Source organism: Xiphophorus couchianus, chromosome 1 (assembly GCF_001444195.1).
Source record: "Xiphophorus couchianus chromosome 1, X_couchianus-1.0, whole genome shotgun sequence".
Lineage (NCBI taxonomy): Eukaryota > Metazoa > Chordata > Actinopteri > Cyprinodontiformes > Poeciliidae > Xiphophorus > Xiphophorus couchianus.
This window is the reverse complement of record NC_040228.1, coordinates 18,587,995-18,609,866: the sequence shown is the minus strand read 5'-3', so window position 1 is coordinate 18,609,866 and position 21,872 is coordinate 18,587,995. Positions and strand designations below refer to the sequence as shown.

General features: G+C 37.6%; 1 protein-coding gene across 1 annotated transcript in view; it reads right to left on the bottom strand.

Annotated features, from left to right (window-relative positions):
• samd10b (sterile alpha motif domain containing 10b) overlaps positions 1-21,872 on the bottom strand; it is a 53,821-nt gene that overhangs the window by 2,816 nt on the left and 29,133 nt on the right. Inside the window, exons 3-4 of the mRNA XM_028022532.1 lie at positions 12,337-12,505; positions 5,011-5,151 (exon numbers count right to left, since the gene is read on the bottom strand). Coding sequence (XP_027878333.1) covers positions 5,011-5,151; positions 12,337-12,505 — 310 coding nt within the window. The remainder of the gene's footprint in view (positions 1-5,010; positions 5,152-12,336; positions 12,506-21,872) is intronic.

Below are 21,872 nucleotides of genomic sequence, written 5' to 3'. Positions count from 1 at the left end.
AAAGTTGTAGTATTTTTTTTTTTTTTTTTTTTTTACAATTACATAAGTTTGGTCTACCTTTTATTTAAGCCCTACTGAGTAAAAAAATTGTAGAATCTCATTTCACTGCAATTACAGCAGATGTTTCTATCATCTTTCTACATGCGGAGGCTGACTTTGCTTTGCCTGTTTTTTTTTATACTTACAACAGAAGAGTTTTAGAGCTGTAAAGTTTCAGTATTCTCAGCAAATCAGTACGGGCAACACATCTTTTTGTGATGGGAGAAGATCAGATGTTTTAATGACAATCTTTGCAGTTGGTTTAATTTTTCCTAATTAGCTAAGGTTCTTGTACATGGCAGATGGCTTCACGCAAAATCACAGGCTGACTTTGATCAAAAGTTGATATGTTGAGCAGCAAAGAGTTATTGGCAGTTTATTATAAAGATAAACCAACAGCTAGTTCCTCAGCAGAAGAAGGAAGACAGATTTCTCTCTGGGCTTTGATCCGAATCCTCAGTCCCAAAAGTTTCCGGATAAAAATCCTCACACATTGCTCCCTACTCTCTGAGCGCTGTGGCTCTGGGCTATGGAAGATATCAACTTTACCTTTCAAAACAGTTTCCAAAAATAGAATAATACAATATGCATATAGAAGAAAAAAATGGCAAAGGTTTTCTAAATCGATGATAAGGCTCTGTTGAAGAAGAAAATGATGAATATGAGCTTTCTGGAATATTAGTTGTACATACATTCATTTTACTTCAGCTTTGATGTGAAGTCAACGATCTTCCAAATGTTTCACTATGTTTTAAGAATTCCATAAAATAAAGAAAAGAAGCTGCAAGAAGTTTATTTAGCAATGAAATAATCCAACATTTAACAGGAAGTGAATTTTAAAAATATGATGAACATTTTAATTATTACAAATAATTTTATGCTGCAAATGATCTTGATTCAGAGCACATTTACAAATCTGGTCAAAGAGCTTATATATTATAGAATTCAATAATTGCTGGGCTTCAGTTTGGAGTAAATGGAGAAGGCTTACATTAAGCTTCTGAAATGGCCCCAAACTCGACTAATATGGATTAATCTTAGAAACCAGCCATGTATTTAGAAAACAGTCCATTTAAATGAACCATATTATTCTGAACAAGAGCATTGGCCAAATATCCACACAGAATTATGCCAGAATTAATTTAAATGGTTAGAAAAGCAGAAGATGCAGCTTTCCCTGGGACATTTATCCTTTCATATCTTAGTGGATATTCACTGTTATGTGAACATTTGACCTTGTATGCATCTAAGACAACAGACAGTAAATTCAAACTGACAGCAAAATATAGTTTTACTATAGCATGTTAGTACAGTCAGACTAGCCAGAAACAGAATGATTTAAACAAATTAATGAAAACCCAAAAATAAGACTATATTCAAGTGTATGAGTGGACATAAACGTTTGACCAGAACTACATTACATGTTCACTGCTTCACCTGTTTTCTGATTTACCATACAAATGCAAGTAAACGCCAGAGGAGTTCAGCCTTCATAGCCCAAAAGAAAACCTGTAAGCAGTTCAGTCTGATTGCATCTGAAGTTATACCTATACAAATTAAATCATACATCAAAGCCCTCTATTTTGGGGGACTTTATTTTTTGAGTCAAACCCAGAAAAGCAAAGGCAAATGAGTTATTGGAGCTGATATGTGACCTAGGCATAACCAAAATGTTTTAATCCTTATAATAACCAAGCAGCTGGCTCTTTTGCTACTCTATCCTCAGTGTGGTATTTTCACAACCTAGACCAGATGTGTCATAATTTTCATTTGCATGGTAGCCTGAACTTGCACAACCACTCTCGAAAGAAAAGCTGTGTAAGTGATGCTACAGTATACTGTTCTACAGTTTACTGGTTAATCTATATGGCAGACATTTCACTGGTCTGCAGAAAATGAAAGCAAACCCCTGACAAAAACAAAAAGAAATTCTTTAAAATGAGTCTTTATTTAAAAAGTTCAATAAACTCAATAAATAAAGAAGGATTTGAACATGTATGCAGATCTTTTATTGGTCATTTCAGTGAGGAGTAATTTAATATTTTGTGCCATCTGTCAAAAGAAGCTGGATGCAGCATTTCTGCGTCTTGCGAAGGGTTTTGCATCACAAAGCCTTTTACACTCCTGATATGAATAACGTGAAAGCATTGTAAAAGTGTCATGGCTCATATCAGAGACAAGCTTGCATGGGAATTCAGCTGCATCTCTGTATTTTCGTTCCCTTCGCAGAATTTATTGTGAGATCAATATTCAATTTTTGGTAAATCCATTGGAGATGTATCAGGTCTGACAGCTGGTATGGCGGCTCCACTTAATCACCGCAGAAGTGTGAGCGTATTAGAAGAATCGTTCAGGGAGAAAAGTTGCAGTTGTGTGCAGAGCTGTGCGAGTGCAACGCCTATATGTGTGAGCTGCCGTCTGAATACACCATCTTTCTTTCTTGTTTCATGCTCTTATCGTTCCATTTAACCATGACCAGGCCTCTCCACACTATTCAGCACAGAACAGCCAGCTGGCTCGTCTTCGTTCTCTCGTCCACGTAACACAGTCATACCCACAGCATTTCAAATTTTCTCAGCCTAGTCCTAACCTAGTTTGAAATTTTATAATTATTTTTATGTTAACAGCATTATTCAGCTCAGATAATTCAAGGGAAAAAAACAGAACTGATCACATCAATTTCTTATAAGGAGAGAAACTGGCAAAGAGTTTATCTTCAAATATTTTTTATTTCAGAAATTATTCTCTTTAAACATTTACAGTTTTGTAAATAAATGGTAACTGCGCTGTATTCTAGTGGCTGTTTATGTGATAGATAGACCAACACAAAGCAGGCAATAGGTGTAAAGAGGAAGGGGAATTAGTTTTCCAATTTTTTAAAATATAACACATTGCATAATGTATGATCTATGTTAGTTTTAATTTTTGAATCTAGATAAAATTAGTGAGCTGATGAAAAAGTGGGGTTGCCTTTGAAACAGAAACGCTACCGCAACCAGGCAAAGTTCCTTTGGGCATTACCCTGAGCAGCTTCTGCCCCATCAGCACGAGTGAGGGAAAACAAAGTTATATTTAATGAGCAAGTATTTTATAACTTGGGTGGATTAGAAAACATAATTACTTTGTAAAACTGTTATTTCAAAAAAATAAAAAGTTTAAAGCTTTGACCTCATTCAACCTTCACATCCAGCACGATTCACTTCTTGTCTCATGACCCCACCCCACAGCTTCCCAGATTGTCCCACACCTTTGTAACCTCTCATTTTTCTCCAAACTTGTGAAAACCAAGCTTTATATGAGGTCCCCTAATTAGCCTGCCCTTGTAGCTCCGAGTTAAAGCCTCATGAACTGAGAAATTACATTGGCACTGCCCAATTAACGGAGGTGTCTAACAGCAATTTAATACTATCCCCTTACCTATTAGTTGTTTCGCATCTTTGAGTTTAATTCTGTCTAACATGCTTGGGTGATTTGAAGGTCATCAAAAGCACTCCTTATACTGTGAATTGTGCCATTAGGAAGCATGTGCACACCAACTCACTTAAAGTAGATAGAAAGGTGTGACTGACTTTTTTTGTAGAAAGTTAGTTTAAGAAGTTGGAGAGAAAAGTATCTATAAGTGTAAAGCACCTGCAATATCTCTACAATGTGTAAATAAGCTAAGTCATGAATGATCAGTTTGCACTGTGCCTAGTGAATTTTTGCTTCCTACTTAATTATTAAGAGCGTCATAGCACTATGTTCTTAGCAGATTCATTTATAGAAAAAAATTGGGAGTTCCAAGTTTTAATGCAGTTACTGAACAAAACATAAACAAAAACATAACTTTTAAAAAAAGAAAAAATATGCTACAATACCTAGCTCATGCATCACTGACAATTACTTTAAAAAAAACCCCTCTAAACTGTTCCATTTCGGCTGGTTTTCTTAAAAACTGAATAAGTCAGCCATGATGACTCATCTTATCCCCACAAACTATTAATATTAGTCCAATTCTGGACGTGGATGTGAAAATTTACTTGAAACCAACTTTAATAGAAAAGAGCAAACTCAGTCAATAACTAAGTAACTCAATTTAACAAAAGTCTTCAGTGTGTGGATTTAAAAGTTACTGTAAAGCAGCCTGTGGTTGATATGCAGAACCAAATTGTAACAGCATCAGCAGCTTAAGAAGTGAAAGTGTGAGCATGCCTTTGAGCCGACACCACTTTTTTTACTTGATTAGCTGTTTACAGTATCAGCCCATAATGAAATGGTAATAGCAAAAAACCTTGCAATATGATTTTAGAAGCGGCACACCTAAACTAAGCACAGGGTGGATAATTTACCGCATTTATTTTAGACATGTTTGCAGTAAAAAAAAGCTGTCTTACTCAGCATGCACCAAAACAACCCTGTAACAAATTAAAACAAGCTTCAGAAATACAAAATCCAGAAGCTTATTGCAATCCTAAATTCTGCTGCCCTCTTCTGATTCTAAGCATGTATTCAGCAAAAACGCTTCTATTGCTCAATTTAGGTCAGGGATTTACAATGTATCATACCTAATGGAAAACCTGAACCTGAATACAAACCCAGCGTTGTTCTCATCAATAAATATGTATAAAAGACCCTGATTCAATCTGCACAACCTAAAGGACACAAATGTTATTTAGAAGAAACATTATACAAGAAGAAATTTCAGGAAATCAGAGTTTGTCTGGGCTTGTTTCCCTGTGGCTGGGTAGTAAAAGCGGTCAATGAAGCTCTTGCTGAGATGCAATGCAGTAATTCCTGAAACCCCCACCAGTAAAATCCACAAACAACTGCGCTTGTTTGTCCGGCTCCACGCATGTCGCAGCAGGGATGCATGGTCCCACACTGCCTCCTCCCACTTTGACAAATCTCAAACCAATTTGTCTGACTTTATTGTTCCCTCTCCCACTGAAACAAAGCACAGGAACCAGAACACAGTGTTACGCAGTCACTTACTTCTGCTAAGGAGCTGCAAGTTGCGGACCTCCTCTCTGACCTGGAGCTGAAGGACTTGCTGGAGGACCTCCTGCCTCAGGGAGTCCTGGACGATTCCCATCCGCTCCAGCTTCTCCCCGTTGAGGCGGAGCAACGCCCGACCTGCCAGCAGGAGGTTAGGAATTAGTTAAGAGTTGTCCTTGACTTTCTGATATACCTTTTATTTAACACTGAGTGTCAGTGTGGATTCTCAATAAATTAACAATGCTCTTCAGAGTTGTGCATACCCCCAATTCCAGCATGAATGTCATAATAATCTTTGATTTTTAATTATGTAATTGAAGTCTGAAACATGAGACTTCAATCATTTCTTTAAAAAAAAGGATACTTGGTACACAAATCTGCAATTTCTTGCAGATTTTTCTAATCCATACATCAATACATACATCAATACCAGTTATTCAAATAGACTAAAATATTCACATACACCCAATAAGTAGCAGCATAAATTTCCCTTAATTTGCAGAGTGTTAAACATGTTTCCAGTTATGTTGTCATTTGTTTTTGATGAAGCTGAAGAATTTCAAGATGATCCTTCATCTTCCTTGCTCTATCTACTTTGTGCAAAGCATCACTACCACCAGTAGTCAAACAAACCCTCGGCATGACAGCTATCTCCACCATGTTTGGTACTTAAAACAGTTTTTTCTAGGCATGAAAGCCTCACATTGAGAGCTTCAAACATTACTATTGTTTTGTGGCCAAATATCTTAATCCATACCTTTAGGCCAGGCATAATTTGAAAATACTTAAATGTTCCAAAAGGACAATAAACTCAAAGCCAGGCCAAACCTGGATCTAAATTAGAAAAAGAAGGATAAGATTATCCTAGCCTGGTAAAAACCAGCCCCTTGTCTTAAGCTATTAGTTTCATACCGTGGGTCTGGGCTCTCAGCTTTTGAGAAACAATTGCTTCCTGCAGGCATGAACTGTGTTGAGGTTTTACATTTTAGCCAGTTGCTAACTTTTGTCCGTGACATATATTATGCGCCCTTTCAATGTTATGAAGCTTACCAGAAATTACCTGCGCGGTAAACAACCATCCTTCACTGCGAAAAGAGAAATGCTGATCCAAACGAGACGCCTGTTAATGTTCAAAAATTCAAATTCAAAATTCAAAAATACTTTATTGATCCCGAAGGGAAATTACATGTTGCTGTAACTCATTAATTCAAAGTCTTCAAAGAGTTAGATAATAATGTTAACATTTGGAAGCGTGGCCAATACGCACTTAATGACTTTGTTCACTTCCTCCACTGCCATTGAGAAAGCTACAGGCAGACGACAATTCTAAAGCAGCACAGAAAATCAATGTCATCATTCGCAACTTCTCCTGCTGGTTGCTGATTGGCCTGGTAAAAGATCTACCAACGGGATTGAGAGGGGGAAGCCCAGACTGTTCTGGAAGAAAGATTTTACTTGAGCGAAATTGCACAGGAAGGCAATGGCCAGGCTAGGTCTGACCTAACCTCTATGGAAAATTTTTCAACAACGAATTAAAGCCAGACCCATGCCAATGAAGCAATCAATTTAACTTACTTACCAATTACCAGGGAGAGAGTTAGTGTTTACAAGCTAAAATAATAATATGGCAATCATCCTTATATTGAGTGTATGTGTACCATCTGTCTGCAGGTCATGGCAATTCAATGTCAACCTACAGTACTTAACAACACAAAACTGCATCAGTGAGGATTAAACATCTTCACTTCCCTATTGAGTATTGCAAAACTGCAGGTCTAAAAGAGAGATAAGGCATAAATTACACAGAAAACTTGTGAAAATATAGAACTGTATGTTTTGAGGTCTGCACATGGTTGTTTAAAGGAAACAAACACATATCTGACATTTACAATCCCCTGCAAAGAAATTTATGTTTAAGCTTGTAGACTTGCTGCATAATTTACATAAAGGATCTGGTGATTCATTATCTGTTTAGCAGGGGTAAACTGTTAATGAATAGCTAGATTTTTTTTTGTGGTGGGATTTTATTACAGTGTGTGGCAATTAACCCTCAAGACACAAACATTTAACATATCATTACCCAGTGTAAACAAAATTTAAAACCAGGCGTTCTGTAGATGGGAACGGTACGAAAGCTTATTTGCATGGAGGTTCAAAAAAGGAACAGATACTGCTGTGGTAACAAGAGCTACAGTGTGTCCTTCAGTTGCGCAGCAAGAGGAGGAATCCATCATACCTGCAGCAGCTCTGTACGACATCCAAAACATAATTGGACTCATTACTCATGTGGCTCCCTGTCCTTATCATTCTATTCATTCCAATTTCCCCCGTTTAAATATCTGCACATCCTCTGCTTCACTGGTCTAGTTCTTCTTCTGCTATTTTATTTAATCTCTTATTTAGAAAAGTATGAACTTTCATCTCTAACTCCTAATAAGCTCTATTTATTAGTGCAATTTTACCCTCCTTGTGCAGTCAGTAAGTTTGCATGTGGTCTGAATGCAGAAGCAGTGGAGACAGAAGTGGGATAAAACAGAGATAGTCCAGAAAACCAAAATTAAAAGGCAGCTTTCAGCTTCCTTTGATCTCCCAGTCTATGAAATACGGGTATATTTTCTTAACAGAGAAACAGAAGTCATATTTTATGAGATTGGCATCACAGCGCAAAACAGCTTTGAGGGTTTGATGGTTTGGGTTTGTCTGGATCCCCTAATAGTCCCACTGGATGCAGTTCTTTTACACTATGTATAAAGAAATACACAGCATTCCTAAACCCCCTAACAACTGACTAAAAAACCCAAGCACAATAAACAAAGGAAGCCTCATCCTTTTGGAACTGATAAAAAATGATGCCTTGGACAAAAAGCTTGTTAGATTTTTGATTGTTCAGGACAAGTACATTATTTGTTTTTGCAGAGAACTGTGTCATTCTTCAAGTAAATAAATCCTTTCTTTTATTACTGTACATTAGCAGAGATCTCTGAGCAATGCTGTGCCACTGTCACAAATCAAACTCAGGCTATCTATTCCAATGGGGGCCGGGGGGGGGGTTGGAATAAACCAATAAAGTTGGATGTCATGAAAAAATAGTTCAAAAAATCTGAAAACTTAAGCATGCAATTCTGTCTGCATTCTGTCTAGCTAAATACAGGACAGTCCTTGCACAAAATCTGTTGGATGCTGCAAAAATTTAGTTCACTTTCCAGCAGAACAACCCTAAACATACAGTCAAAATTGCAAAAGAATGGTTTAAATCAAGGTATATATGTGTGTTAGAACAGTCCAGTCAAAGTCCAATTGCAGCACCAAGTGGTTCTACAAAGATTTGACTCAGGGAGGAAGAATACAAATGTACCCCACACTATACTGCTCAGCTTGTCTGTGAAAACTTTGGAAACTTTATATCCTTCTCCCACTTCACAGCCATGTATTACTTATTGTTGGTTTAACACAAAATGTTAGGAAAATACTTGAAGGTTCTTTGTAAAATGACAAAATTGGATATAAAAAAAATCAGAAGGTATGAATACACTTTTTCTGTCAAAAATTTGCATTGAGTTTAAATGAAGGACTCAATAGACCAACAAACATAATTTCAAAGAGCAATTTTTATATAAACTTTGGATGCAACAAGACATGAATATGGAACTGCCTTATAAACAAAGCAATTGTTACCTCTGATGAAGTTTAACTCTCCTCCCTTAAAGGAAAAAGCAGTGCGACACTTATCAGCTTTCACAACTGCTGTATGGTGTGTTTATGCCTTTGTATGCTCATGCTGTTCAGAGGATGATTATTTGCTTCTCTTACTGTGTCAGAAAATTTGTATCTAATAACCAATTTATGTGCAAACAAACTCTTGAGTACTAAACAAGACACGTTTTATTTTGTGCGTGTGTTTAGTATTTTTCAAACTGAAATGAACTAGTTTATGTGTATATACACTCATTAACGTATTTGCCTCGCCTTCTCAAAAGCCCTGTCGTTTCTAGAGCTTGCCAACAGCGGTACCAGCATGTCCCAGAATACCCCCTGCCCTTGCGCTGTGAATAAGTGTGTACAAACGAGACAAAGCAGATGAATGGAGCTCAAATCAATTCCCTTCAGACAGACTTAATGCAGCTCCTAATAATTGCCTGCAGATAGGGAAAGTATGCCGTCAAAGGGAGAAAAGAGACACAAAAACAAAAGCTTTTTTTTAAAATGGAGATCGCTTCCCTCAATTTGGCTCCCAACTAAATTGCATATTAATGGTGTCTTTGGGCAAATGAGAAGCAATTCTACCTTGGCTAGGGCAATAATAACTCTTAAAGTGGTCTGACAAGCAATCCAAAACACGGAAAGGTAGAGACTTCCTTACATAAAAGAGGAAAAGCACTTTAAATTGTACGTATAGAACTCCTGTTTCTCCCGAAGCCAAACATTAAGTATTATATTTCTAAAACCTTTTAGAAATGTATGCATACCCACTAAGCAAGTAAAAAGAGTTTACACACCAAATATATGTCATTATTACATTATGTAGCAGTTCAATGCTCCAAACTTCAACCTTTAGGTACCATTATGCCACACACGGGCATAATACATTTTTGATACATTTTCAGTAAGCTTGAATCAGGGGACATACATAAAAATATGTAAATCACTTCTTTTTTTATATTTTGCTTTGAGGCAGCAATAAGAAAATAATCCTTTTCAGTTTCAAAAATGTAATATGATTATTTTCTAAAACTTTAAAAGTTTCAAGTACTTTTTAAAGTGAAGTACTCCAGCCATGTTTTCAGTGAGTTATGTACTTACAGAGCTCACAGGAGACATGGCTGAAGTATTTTCAATATAAAAATTCAAAGGCATAGTCAGTGCCTGGTTAGACAGATGATAAAATTATACAACAATAAATAATAACTGAATAATAAAGTAAAACAGAAAAAAAGGATCTTCTTAAAACAAAATCATTAAGGCAAAACACATAAATTTGTTATTATAAGTTGTAACGAGATGTATAGCTCATATAAAAGGTCATAACAGTAAAACAGCAGCACCTCAGAAGTCACTCCTCATGTCTTAGCTGAGTTCTCTCCTTGGTTCAACACATCTGGATCGAATGATGCCTCATTAGCAGGCCTCTGCAGAACATTGACATGCTGAGGAAGTAGTAACCAACTACCACCAAAGAGAAAACAAAAATATCCAGGTATCTAAAGTCAGTCCCGTAAGGACTGACTATGTGTGCAGGACCATTTTGTAGCTAAAAAAAAAAAATAGCATACTAAGTTTTAAGGGTTATTGTTTCAAATGCTAACTTGCCATATCCTCCACTGTTATTGGAAGTTTCGGTAAAGAAATGTAAAAACATTAAAATAATATAAATTCATTGCAGTAGAATAATTCCACGCACAGAAAAATGTTGAAAATTCCAATATGTGTAAACTTATTCAGAGCAGGGAAAAAATCCCCATGTGATGAGATAAAACCTTCTAATAAGAATCACCTGTGCCATAAGTATCAATAGATTTTGCACACCCAAAAAATCAGTTCTTAATTAGTTTTTTCCCCCTGCTGAATCAGAGCACTGAAATTAACAGTTGCACTTTTTAACATTTTTCAGAGTAGGATTATGCCACTGCTATTGAATACAGATTTATTTTGGAACTCTTTTTATTTATTTTTTTTTATCAGAGGTAGCTATAAACACCCTGGCGGGTGCTTCAGGCTCAAATTAGTTTTTTAATGCAAAACTAACATGTAGTCTCTGTCCCAATTCACATGGTTATTAATATGCATTTCCCTGCTCTGCCTTTAGGAAAAGGATAAGCAGAAAAGGAGATTGTGGTAGTCCTCTATTTTGGTAGTTTATATATGCATTAATACCGTTTAGTAGATGATGGAAACTTTAAATGGCAGAATAATTAGCCTGTATATATTAAGTAAATGCAGAATACATAAATATATAATATAAACATTATGTACTGTTTGGTGGAACCAAGTTAAAATTACATAACACACAGTCTGATAATCTAAGGCTTCACAAACAATGACAGCAGGAGTATTGAAAGGTAATTTTCTAAGGTCTGCAGACACAGCCAGTTAACTTTTTTGATTTCTCGTAATACATATACACCACAAATGTAAATACAAACAACAAACTCCATTACTGTCCTCAGGCAGCTTGTTCCACTGTAACCGTGCCCTAACAAAGAGACTGAAACAGATACATTTACTTATGGGTCAGTGGTCTAATGTGGTACAGACACAGAATCTAGCACGGAGCTACTAATAGCTTACACAAAAGCCATGCGGGTTTAAGTAGAACACTTTTTGTGTGTAATTGTGTCATGATGACTCCAAAAACAAGAACTCATTTGGCAATTTAGCAAAAGAAAATAATAATAATAATAACATTAAGTAAAATGATATGTCGCTGGCATTACAGAGCACATGAGAGCTGAGTTGCTTTCCTTGTCTCTTTTTCTACAAATTCTATAAACTGTATCCATGTTAGTGCAGTTTTGTCAAGCTTGTTAACCCTAAAGCAAATGTGTACATACAGCATGTGTCTCCTCAAAAGCCTACATGCAAATGTAGTCTGAGTGGTGAATGACCCTACGGCACCATTCAGCAATCTGTTCTCTGTGCAGCCATGAAATACCATTTGGCCTCTTAAGGTTTGAAAGAAATGTGTGTAAGTCTTGGATCTGGATCTGCTGGTGGTATGTTTTTTAAATGTAGAGGTGCCTGCATGTGCTTTTGTAGGGATTTTATTTTGTAACAAATACACACTTATTACTCTGTTTTCTTTCTGGAGCTTTTTCTTTCTTCACCTAATATAGACTTCACCCTTTAAGTCACCTCACAATGAAGACTTTAAATCTCAGTTGCAGATTTTTCAGTTTAAATCCCCTTCAAGCTGAAAATTTAAGCTGTAGGATAAGAAAAGACCCATGTGACACCTATTAGCATTTTAATGCATTCATTTGATGTGCCTTAATAGAAAAATACATCTAAACTATGTATTAAAAAAAACAAACTCTAAAGGTCATGGAATAACTTCTATGATAGTTTACTCTGAGGAACATTCAGAAGCAATATTCTGATAGAAATACAAATACCCAAAGGTAAAAGCGCTACACTAATTTGAAACATTTCTAGGGTTGTCGTGATACTATAATTTCAAACTTGATACAATACTAAGAAAAATACCAGATATTCAATAATATTTTGTGTACTGTACATTTTTTGTACAGCTGTACAATCACAGTTATTTAATGTCATTTAATGCGTTATAAAGAAGGTGTGCTTGCATCTGTCTGCAGTGTGTTGCACCTGTGATAGCGTGATGGGAGAAGGCCTCTACGTAGGTCAGGTAGTTGTGAGGACAGTGCTTCTTCAGCCACTTGCAGACATCCTGCTGAGTCCACAGCACCACAGGTTTGGACAGACAGGACAGCGTAGGACTGGTGTGATAGACGGTGAAGGCTTCACCTGGATGCAGCTGAAACAGAACAAAAAGGTATTTTATATCAGTCTTTGTAATGGGTATGACCAAGTGAATATGTTTGTATTTCAGTCTTCATATGAGATATGAAGACTGAAATACTTCTTTTTATCCCCAGATAAACTGCACATGCAGTAACTGATGTAGCTCATTTCACCTTGCAGGATTGTCACATTATGTTGAAATAAGATGAAGGGATGCATTCAAATACCACAATTTTAAAGAAAACTACTCCCAGTAGTATAAACCAGAGACAGGAAAATAGTAATAGGAAAACAATCATCTAATTCCCAACAAATTGTAATATTGACTGACATTTTTCCTTAACTCTACCAAACCAAAAATGTTTTTCCTGATTTATCTGCTTAAAAAAGTTGGTATAATTTGCTTTATACAGAACAAATTTAATCAACACAATTAGCTCACGTGTAGCTTGATTCATTAGTGAGATTAAGGTTTGAAACCTTGTGGGCATAAACAGGCAAACAGATGTTGAGTTAAATTTGAATTAGCATCTTATGTTCACCTCACAACCCCTCATTAAGAGGAACACCGTATAAAAAAACTGCTCATGGTGTTTCTTCTAAGATTTTTGTCTAATAGTTTCACTTTCATTTGTCTTTTTGCATTTCTTGTTTTCCGTTCACTAACCTACACAGACTTATAGCCAACACAGGCCTTCCTTTGCATGAGTCAATTGAAGGAAATTAATATGGATATTACAAAGTGACAACCGGCTCATAAGACCAGAAAACACAACAATCACCCTGTCCCCTCAGTTCTCATTAGAAGTTACTTACTCTCATAGCTAATCCATTCAATTATGTTCTGGCTGAGCTGACTCTAAAACAAAGACTTTGGCTTATTTTCAACGGAAAAGCACTGAACGGCTGCCAAATGTTGCACTCAATAGCTGACTGCATTTAATGAGATTAAGTATGCTGAAATGTCATGCACAAATGCAACATAGACACACTTTCATCGAGAACAGAATGGTCAGCTTGCAGAAAAGCTGCACATCTCAATTTGGCTCTCATGCAGTAAACACTGTGTATTTGTATATGCAGCGTCAATTACCTTCTCTTTTAATAAGCTATCAAATCTTAAGGGCTGGTCAACCAAGTGTGATCTGCTTTATTGGACTTAATTGAAAACATCTACATTTCCCCTCTCCAGTGTGCCTGTTTTCCAATTACACACATATTTCTGAGCAAGTCAGCTTCAGAAAATTTACAGCTGAGCCCAGTCATTAGCTGGAATTGAGTTTGAGAAGATGTGGAACTGGTTTCTGCTCTGGATTATTAAATAAGATAAACAGAGGATAATTATTGCTTGTACAACAGGAAACCAGAGAGTTATATTCTTTTCACATTGCAAATTACTAAAATTAACCAAATAACTGAACCCAATATGGAACAGTTTTATTCTCTCAGCATTCTAGAAAAATTCAAGCTGTCACCTAAAATCCTACTATTATATGTATGGATTAAGAATGAGGTGCCACTCAAGTTCATAATGGCAGACGAATAAATACTTTGGTAATATAGTACATAGGTGTAGTAATTTCATAGCAAATTTCAAATGGTTTACATTTGTTTTAGATCTGCTTGTACATATATAATGAAAATGTAGCAAATGGCATTCAGTGAAACAGACAGAAAAGGTGAGCGCATATAAAAAAGGACAAAAAAGGGAGGGAATGCTGTGAGCTGTAGAGTTAGCTATGCTCTGAGTGTGAATAATGGCCTTCATCATCAAGAAGCCAGACAAGAGGGAAATGGAATAATAGTTCCCAATCATCCCTCTGTCTCTCTCTTTTTTCCATCCCTCACTCTTCTCGCTCCATTTGTTGGCCATCCATCAGACTGCATCTCCTCTGGCCAGATCCGTCTAGTCCCTGCTCACCCTTTGCTACCTCGCAGCTCCTCCTGAGACCTACTTCTGTCCAGCTGGAGGAGGTCCCTCATTTGTTACATATAGAAAAAAGACAGAAAGGATAGGGGCACGGCAGAGGCTGCATCTGCTGAGGCAGTCTATAAAATGTTGAGGATATGGACTGGGAAGAAAAAGGAAAAAAGCTGGCAGTTGCAAAAAAATACGAATCTATCTGGAGAAAGACAAACTCTTATGTGACAGGTTCTTATTCTGTTTAATTAATGTAACACTTTCTAACTAAGTTTATTTATATAATGCCAATCCATAGCAAATGTCTCAAGACATTATGCAATAAAAAAAAATACAGCTTATGTACAGAAATAATCAATGAAACTTCATCAGACCATATGAGATATTTTATCTCAAGCACGCTTTGTACAGCTAACGAAGCTCCTGATTGGTTGTAATAAGGTGTTAAATAACTTGAGACAATAATTAAAGTGTTGCTGTCCTGCTGAAAGTGAACTTCTCGTACCGCCCTCTATCTATCTTCCTATCAACTCTGTAATGAAGCATAAAGCTGCCAGCACCACTTTCATTCTAAAGATAAAGATAATGCAGTATTACTTTTACACAAATATATAGACGACTATGATGTCTGATTTCCTTCTCTGACTAAAGCACCTTACCCTAAGTGTTTACTGTTTCCTCTATATGGCTTGAGGGAAACTATAAATAGGATTTCTTATGGATTTCTTTTTACAAAAGCTTTCCTCTCGACACTCTTCCATAAAGGCCACATATATGGATCTCTCAGCACCCACAGCTGACAGATTCTCCCACCTGAGTTGTGGATTTCTGCATTTCCTCCATCGTGGGCCTTTCATCTGATCTCCCCACTCCATAAAATTCCCCCAAACTACACTGGCGTTTGAAGTTGTAACATGACAAAAATGTGAAATAGTTGAAAAGGCCTAACTGCTTCTTTTTTTTTAAGGTACAGTATTACTGAAAGAATTACGAGTGAAATCCAGAAAGGAGAAAGTGTCAAGCTTTCAAAGTAGGAGTTGACTGATGTAGGTTGAAAACAAACATGGTTAGATAATTCTAAATGTTTAACTCATTGTGCTGTTTTAGAGACTAGACTATTTTGATTTCAAAAGAATCAGCCTGTAGCCCTCCGATAAATTCTGAATAAAAAATATGCAGGTTTATATATCAGTATTTCAGAGTATTTTTTGTGCATTTCAACCCATCCTTCCCTATATCAAACTCTGACTTTCTCAGTACTTTCCAATTGATCATTCTGTTTGTGTACTGAAACAGCATTTTTTGCCATTCACTGCTCCTTTTGATCTATCATGTCCCGTATCCTCCTCCACTCATTTCACATAAATCTCAGGCTCCTCCGCCTGACACTCTCACTCCACATCTTTTTTTTCTTCCTTTTTCATCTTCTTGTCTGTTCGCTCTGTGCATTACCTTGACTTCTGTGAGCTTTGTCCTCCCTTAGTAATTTTGAGAGTGCGCGTGTGTGTTTGCAGTGTCTTCATGTGTAGTTAATTAGGGATTAGCTGGAAGTCAAGAGAGCGTGGGGAATCTGCTAAATTCATTCTTTGCGACCAATAACACACCTCTTCCGATGGCTGCCTGTTAGACCCTGCATGAGATTGACAATCGATTCAATGCTAATCAGCAGTAAAAATTCTACAGTACAAGGATGAATAGATTGATTTTTTTTATGGTATGCATATCATGTACTGCCTCCTTACTTTCTCTCTCGGCTGTAAATCTTCTCTGGGTGTCACTTCATCCCTCAGCAGGATACTAAACACTCCTCTTCTATCATCCCTGCAATCTGCTGTCTGACCAAACAACTCCTTCCCTTTCCCCAATCTTTGGTGCCCATCGAACTCTTGCTCTGCTGTCATTATAGAGTTGGATCTGCAATCTGTCTCTCTGATCCCAAAGACCCTGGCAGATCATGACATATGATCCAACATATCTCCGTCATCCTCCTCCCTCCTTCGTCCCTCTGTGCACAGAAACATTCCTCGGCCCCCCTTTTCTTGGCAGTTTCGATTCCACCGTTTAGCACCCCGTTATTTCAACCTGCTCAGTCTAGTCTTGTGCCTTTGTTTAAGTGTGTCAGGGTGATTCCGTAAATGCTTCAGTGGCTTTTTGTCAAGTGTCTACTTGACTGTTCTTGTGTAAGTAACTTTGTGGAAGTGTGTGAACCGTCAACCTCGGCCAGCTTTTGTGCAGCTCTGTTTTTTGCCTGTCCCCAGGACTCTGAGTGTTTAAAAAGGTTTGCACTCATGCAAATATGAGCAGCCTCTCAGTGGGTGGACAAAGAGCCAGATGGGATTTTCGCAAAGCTCTCTATTTAGCATGAGTCAAACATGTGTCTTGAAGAGTGCAACACATCACTGAGTGCCAGGACAAGGACAATATACACTCAAGCATTTCTGGCTCTTTGCCCAGCAGCTCTTATTTTTTGTGTCTGTCTGTCTGTTTTCTGCACTTCATCATCACGGTTTTAAACAACCAAGGTGATCATTAGCTTCACAGAACTCGTCAGCCAGTCGACCACAAGGATCCCTGCAGGTGGCTGTGTGATTTCCAGGATTTTGTAACTCCATATGCAGACAAAATAATACAATACAAAACAACACTCTTTGGTGCAAATGCAGTAACTAAGTGACGGAATTTGTTATTATCAGTGGGATGTTTGCGATTATGTCAAAGGAAACACAGAAGCAGGAAACTATTAAAGTCTGTGGCTTATTTGGGCTTCGACAGACGAAGACAGAGCCAGAACTTTGGCAGGTAACAGGTAGGCTGAATGGAGAGTAGGGAGAATGCTTTGCTTTATCCCACTGAGACTTTAATCTCTGTCTGTCATGTCATAAGGGGAGCTGCAGCTGAGGCGCCGCAGTTGACGGCGCTGCAGAAAAAAATCTGTCAACAACTGGGAGCATAAGAAGAAATGTAGAAATAGTATGTTCCCATTTTAAATTTTAACTACTAAGTTTGGCTTTACGAGTCTATTTTTGCAAGTCAATTCCAACCATTTTGCAAAATGTTTTTTCTCTACTTATACTGAACCTTGCAAATGCTTGTAAGAAATGGAAGGGCTTTCAGACTTTACCTAGCTCCAAACCTAAACAAGAGAATATGCTCCTCAAAATCATGTGCTTCCATGTCATTAGAAAGGACAACAATGGTGTGTATAAACCAGCCATAATAATATAAACTACTCTCATTCCGAGAAATGGCCCTCTGCTAAGAGAGAATCAGCATAAATACCATTACTTAAAGGTAAAATACAAAATAATATTAACAAAACCCCACAAACATTGAAAATATTTATACTGAAAATGTATAACTGTGGTGAGAATACAGTAGACTAGAGATAATAAAGTAGACTAGAGATGACTAAAAGATGTAATCTCTAATAAAAAAAAGGGCTGCAAATTATGTTTTCTCCATTAATTCAATTCTTTGTGTCAGTGTCAGCTCAAAAGGTCAGCCACAGCACTGGGTAATGAGAAGGGAAAAATAATCACGAAGCAGTCTTTCTTATTCGCCCACCAAGGCAAAGCAAATTAGCGCACAAAGAAGGAGCTTTGCTTCCTGTAACAAGCTCAGTCCTGCTTCAGAGAAAAGGAGACTTCTTAAATTGTGTCTTTGTTATTCCACCTAGTCCCCGGTCTCATCTAAACGTTCACCCACAAGCTGTGTGGCAGACAGCAAAATGAGCCGCGCACAGAAAACCCTCCCTTAGCCCCCATCTGGTTATCCAAACAGCAGCCAAGGCACGAACGGCACAGAAGGTGCACCGATGAGACAGTACCTCATTATTTGGAAAAAATTCAGTAAGCAGAGAGGTCGGTGTATTGGTTCACATCCAGCAATCAAAACACAGCTAAACTTAAAGAGAATAATAAATAAGTTTGTTATTGGATCGTCTGGATAATTATAATTTGTTAAGCGTACACCTTCCTCCTATTTCTTCGAAATCACTGAAAACAGGATATATGGTTGCTAGTGACCATATGTGTCGCTACACTCTATTTGAACCAGTGACACTTAGAAGCTGTGGACATCTTTGATACTAACAATCATGTTTGTGCATGGATAAACACTAAAACTACCCACCTCTCCTTCCTCTGCCATCATTATCTCTCATCACCCCCTGACTGGGAGTTTGCACAGCGATGCATAACGTGCTTTATCAGCTTTGTTAAGCACATAAGAAGGATTCCCCAGGTCCTACCTTACATCCAGAAACTGAGCCGTGTTTTACTTAAACGGCTCCCTCATTAAGGCCTGTGTGTGCCCAGCCAGTTTAATGGAGAATAATCTAATCATCAGTCCTGAAAGGACCGCATGCACACACAAGCAGTTAACACAATACGTGCGCACACATTTACACCCCAATAAACACACATTTCTTATCATTACAGCTATATGAACAGAGACTGTGGTATTTTGTAAATGCACGTAGAGCTGGACTCCACTCTCATTTGTTAAATAATGCAAAAAGAAGCTTGTCGCCACAAGGAAGTGATAAGCTTTAGTTCTCATGGTATAAAGGAGCTGTAATTATCCAAGCTTTGTGTAATCACACGGAAACAGCTCTTCACTCGTCTCTTATTAAGCCTTTTACAGCTTTTGCAGCTAAGAGGACTCTCTTTTATGAATTATTAAACAAACTGAGTACAGTGTGTATGTTTTACAGTCTCTCAATTACAAACTTTCTCAAAAAGCGGTCGGAAAATGAAAGAAAGGACATCCACGGGGCTATCTGCTCTCTGCCATTTAAATATTTAAATGGAACGAGGGAGTTGATTCACATGCCGTTTTAGGCGCGATGCATTCAATCCGCTCTAATACAGTCATTTTTCATTTTGATTCACTTCTCATTTGCTTTAGAAGGAAGAAAAGTTTCAATAAAGCACTGTTTCCAACTAAATGGTGCAGCGGCTGCCTGCATTGTATCGCTACGATGATAAGCCACTAAGTATTCCTCACATCCCTGACAGCACTCAAATGAGTTTTATATCTGGTGTTTAACCTCATTGCTTTTAGAACTTAAATCCCTGGTGAGAAACATTTATCTGTAAAATAAAGAAATATTTCAGATATAATTAACATTAAACATCATCTCTTACTTTCTGACTCACTTAGACCGCACAAGCACCATTACATCAGCACTTGTACGACTATTACATAACCCGTTCTTCTCTGGTGGTTCTACCACTGCAGAATCAACCAAGATCAGGCAGCAATATGCACAAGCTAAAACTATTGTGCATTCTGTCAAGGCTGAGATTTGATCTGGGGAGGTGCAGGTCTGACACTGAACATTTTGGCCCATCTCCAATTACATCGCACAGGTAGATCTCTCAATTTGCTTTGGAACTGAACTAATAAGAAAATTTACTCCAGAAGGCTCCAGGTAAGACTTCAGAATCACTATCATTTGGTTAATAATTCTTAAAACTTGCAAAAGATAACAAAAACTAAGTCCTTAAATTCTATTTATTTTGGTGATTAAAGGTACTATTTTCTGTTACCTATTAGTACGGCTAAATTCACACAACAGGGAAATGCAACCCAAATATTTTTTTTTTTGCCAATGATCCAAACCCGACTTTTTCATGATAGTTTGAACAACCCAGTTCCAACCGCTTCACCCCCCAAAGATATGATTTTGGGGGGTGTCACCCACTTTTACATGTGGTACTAAATCATATATGTATCTGAGAGTTTTCAGTGCATCAGTCAGAATGTTCATATCACATTTTGTCCAACTTTTATGTCATGAACATGAAACGTAGCATAATTTTTAACCAGAAGCAGCCAGATGGGATAAAACCGGATATAAACAATGACTGACGCAAGCAATGCAGATGCTTCTTTTTGCACTATTATGATCTTGTGGCTATCCTGTTGTGCCACAACTTTAACATGTATCCACAATCTTGTGAGAATACGCTAAATTTGTAGTTTTATGCGGCAGACTGTTATTATGGCTTTTGGTTTTCAGTGGTGTTAATATTCTGATCATTTTTTGATTGTTCATTATTATTGTAGTATTATCATCTTAAGTTCATTCCTCCATGTGTTTAATTTCTTTCTTGTGTTCTGTTGGTTTAGACTCTTAAGTTGGTGTTAGGCTTTCTGCTCAGCACTTTCTCTCACCTGGTTTCCATGTCACTAACAACACCTTCACAGTATTTATGATCACTGTTTTGTCTCATTGCTGGTTTGAGTTCCCTTAGGTTGCTTTCAGTTTACTACTAATGAAATCTGTCTGTAATCATTTCAGTCTTGTATGCATTTGGGTCCTACTATAGCCACACATCAATACCCAGACATTCTGACGTTTATCTCTGATCTGTAGTGCTAAAAACCAAGGAGACTGCTTGGCATTTTCCAGTGGCGGGCCGTGCATTTCACACCTAGGCCTTCAGTAGTGCTCCGTCTGAATCAATCCAACCCTCAATAACTATTTTATGGCTATAAAACTTCTACAGCTGCAACACACATAAAAAAGCATCAAAAATAACCTGATAAAATTGCAATATTATTTAGGAATATAGCAACATTTTACTCACCAAAAATCCTGATTATTTGTACACAAAATCCATCCTCCTTTCTTTCCTCAAGAAGATTTCAATTACTCTGTTGTGCAGATTATCCGTGCGTTTCAGTTCCATGAAAAAGTCCTTTTCTATCGCCATCGAAGCTAATGCTGGAAGTCGAGCCTGAACTGTCGTATTTCTGGCATAAGTTTTAGTTAGTAGACTGAAAGTGGCGGACAAATCCTTTTCCCGGTTGTGACAGGTTTGCTAGCTTCGGAGTTGCCCGACCTTGCTTAACAATGTCCAGCTTTTCTTGAAAAGTCCGTCTTGAAAATGGCTTTGACAGTAAATCTCCAACCAAATCCATTTCTTCTCCTCTTTCACCCATTGTAGGTTGACAAACCAGCTATTAAATCAACACAACAATATCTTTGCTTGCGCAGCTCGCTACAGATGCAGTTTGCTAGCTCTCGCTAGTACACTTTTTGACTATCCAATCAGAGCGTGTGAATACGCTGACGTTTCTGTACGTCTGCTAGAGGGCCTTGGTGTCGCCAACTCAAAATCTGATTGGTTGAAGCAACAGTTTGATCAACATTTATTTTATGCTACAGGGCCAGCAGAACAGTAGAACAGAACTGATTGTGAAGGCCTCCAGGCAGATTTCTTTGACCCTGGCAACAAATAGTGGCTGAAATGTGATTGGTTAAATGCTTAAATATGAAAATACACGTCTGGAAGCAGCGCAACCAGGGAGCTAGCAATGAGAGGAAGCGGACAGACCATTTGGATTTATTTAATACGTATTCATGGACAAAATATAATTAACATCAGTCTGTGATTCAGATATTTTTAGGCCAGCAGAGAAGGCCTTGCAGGCCCTAACGGCCCACCAC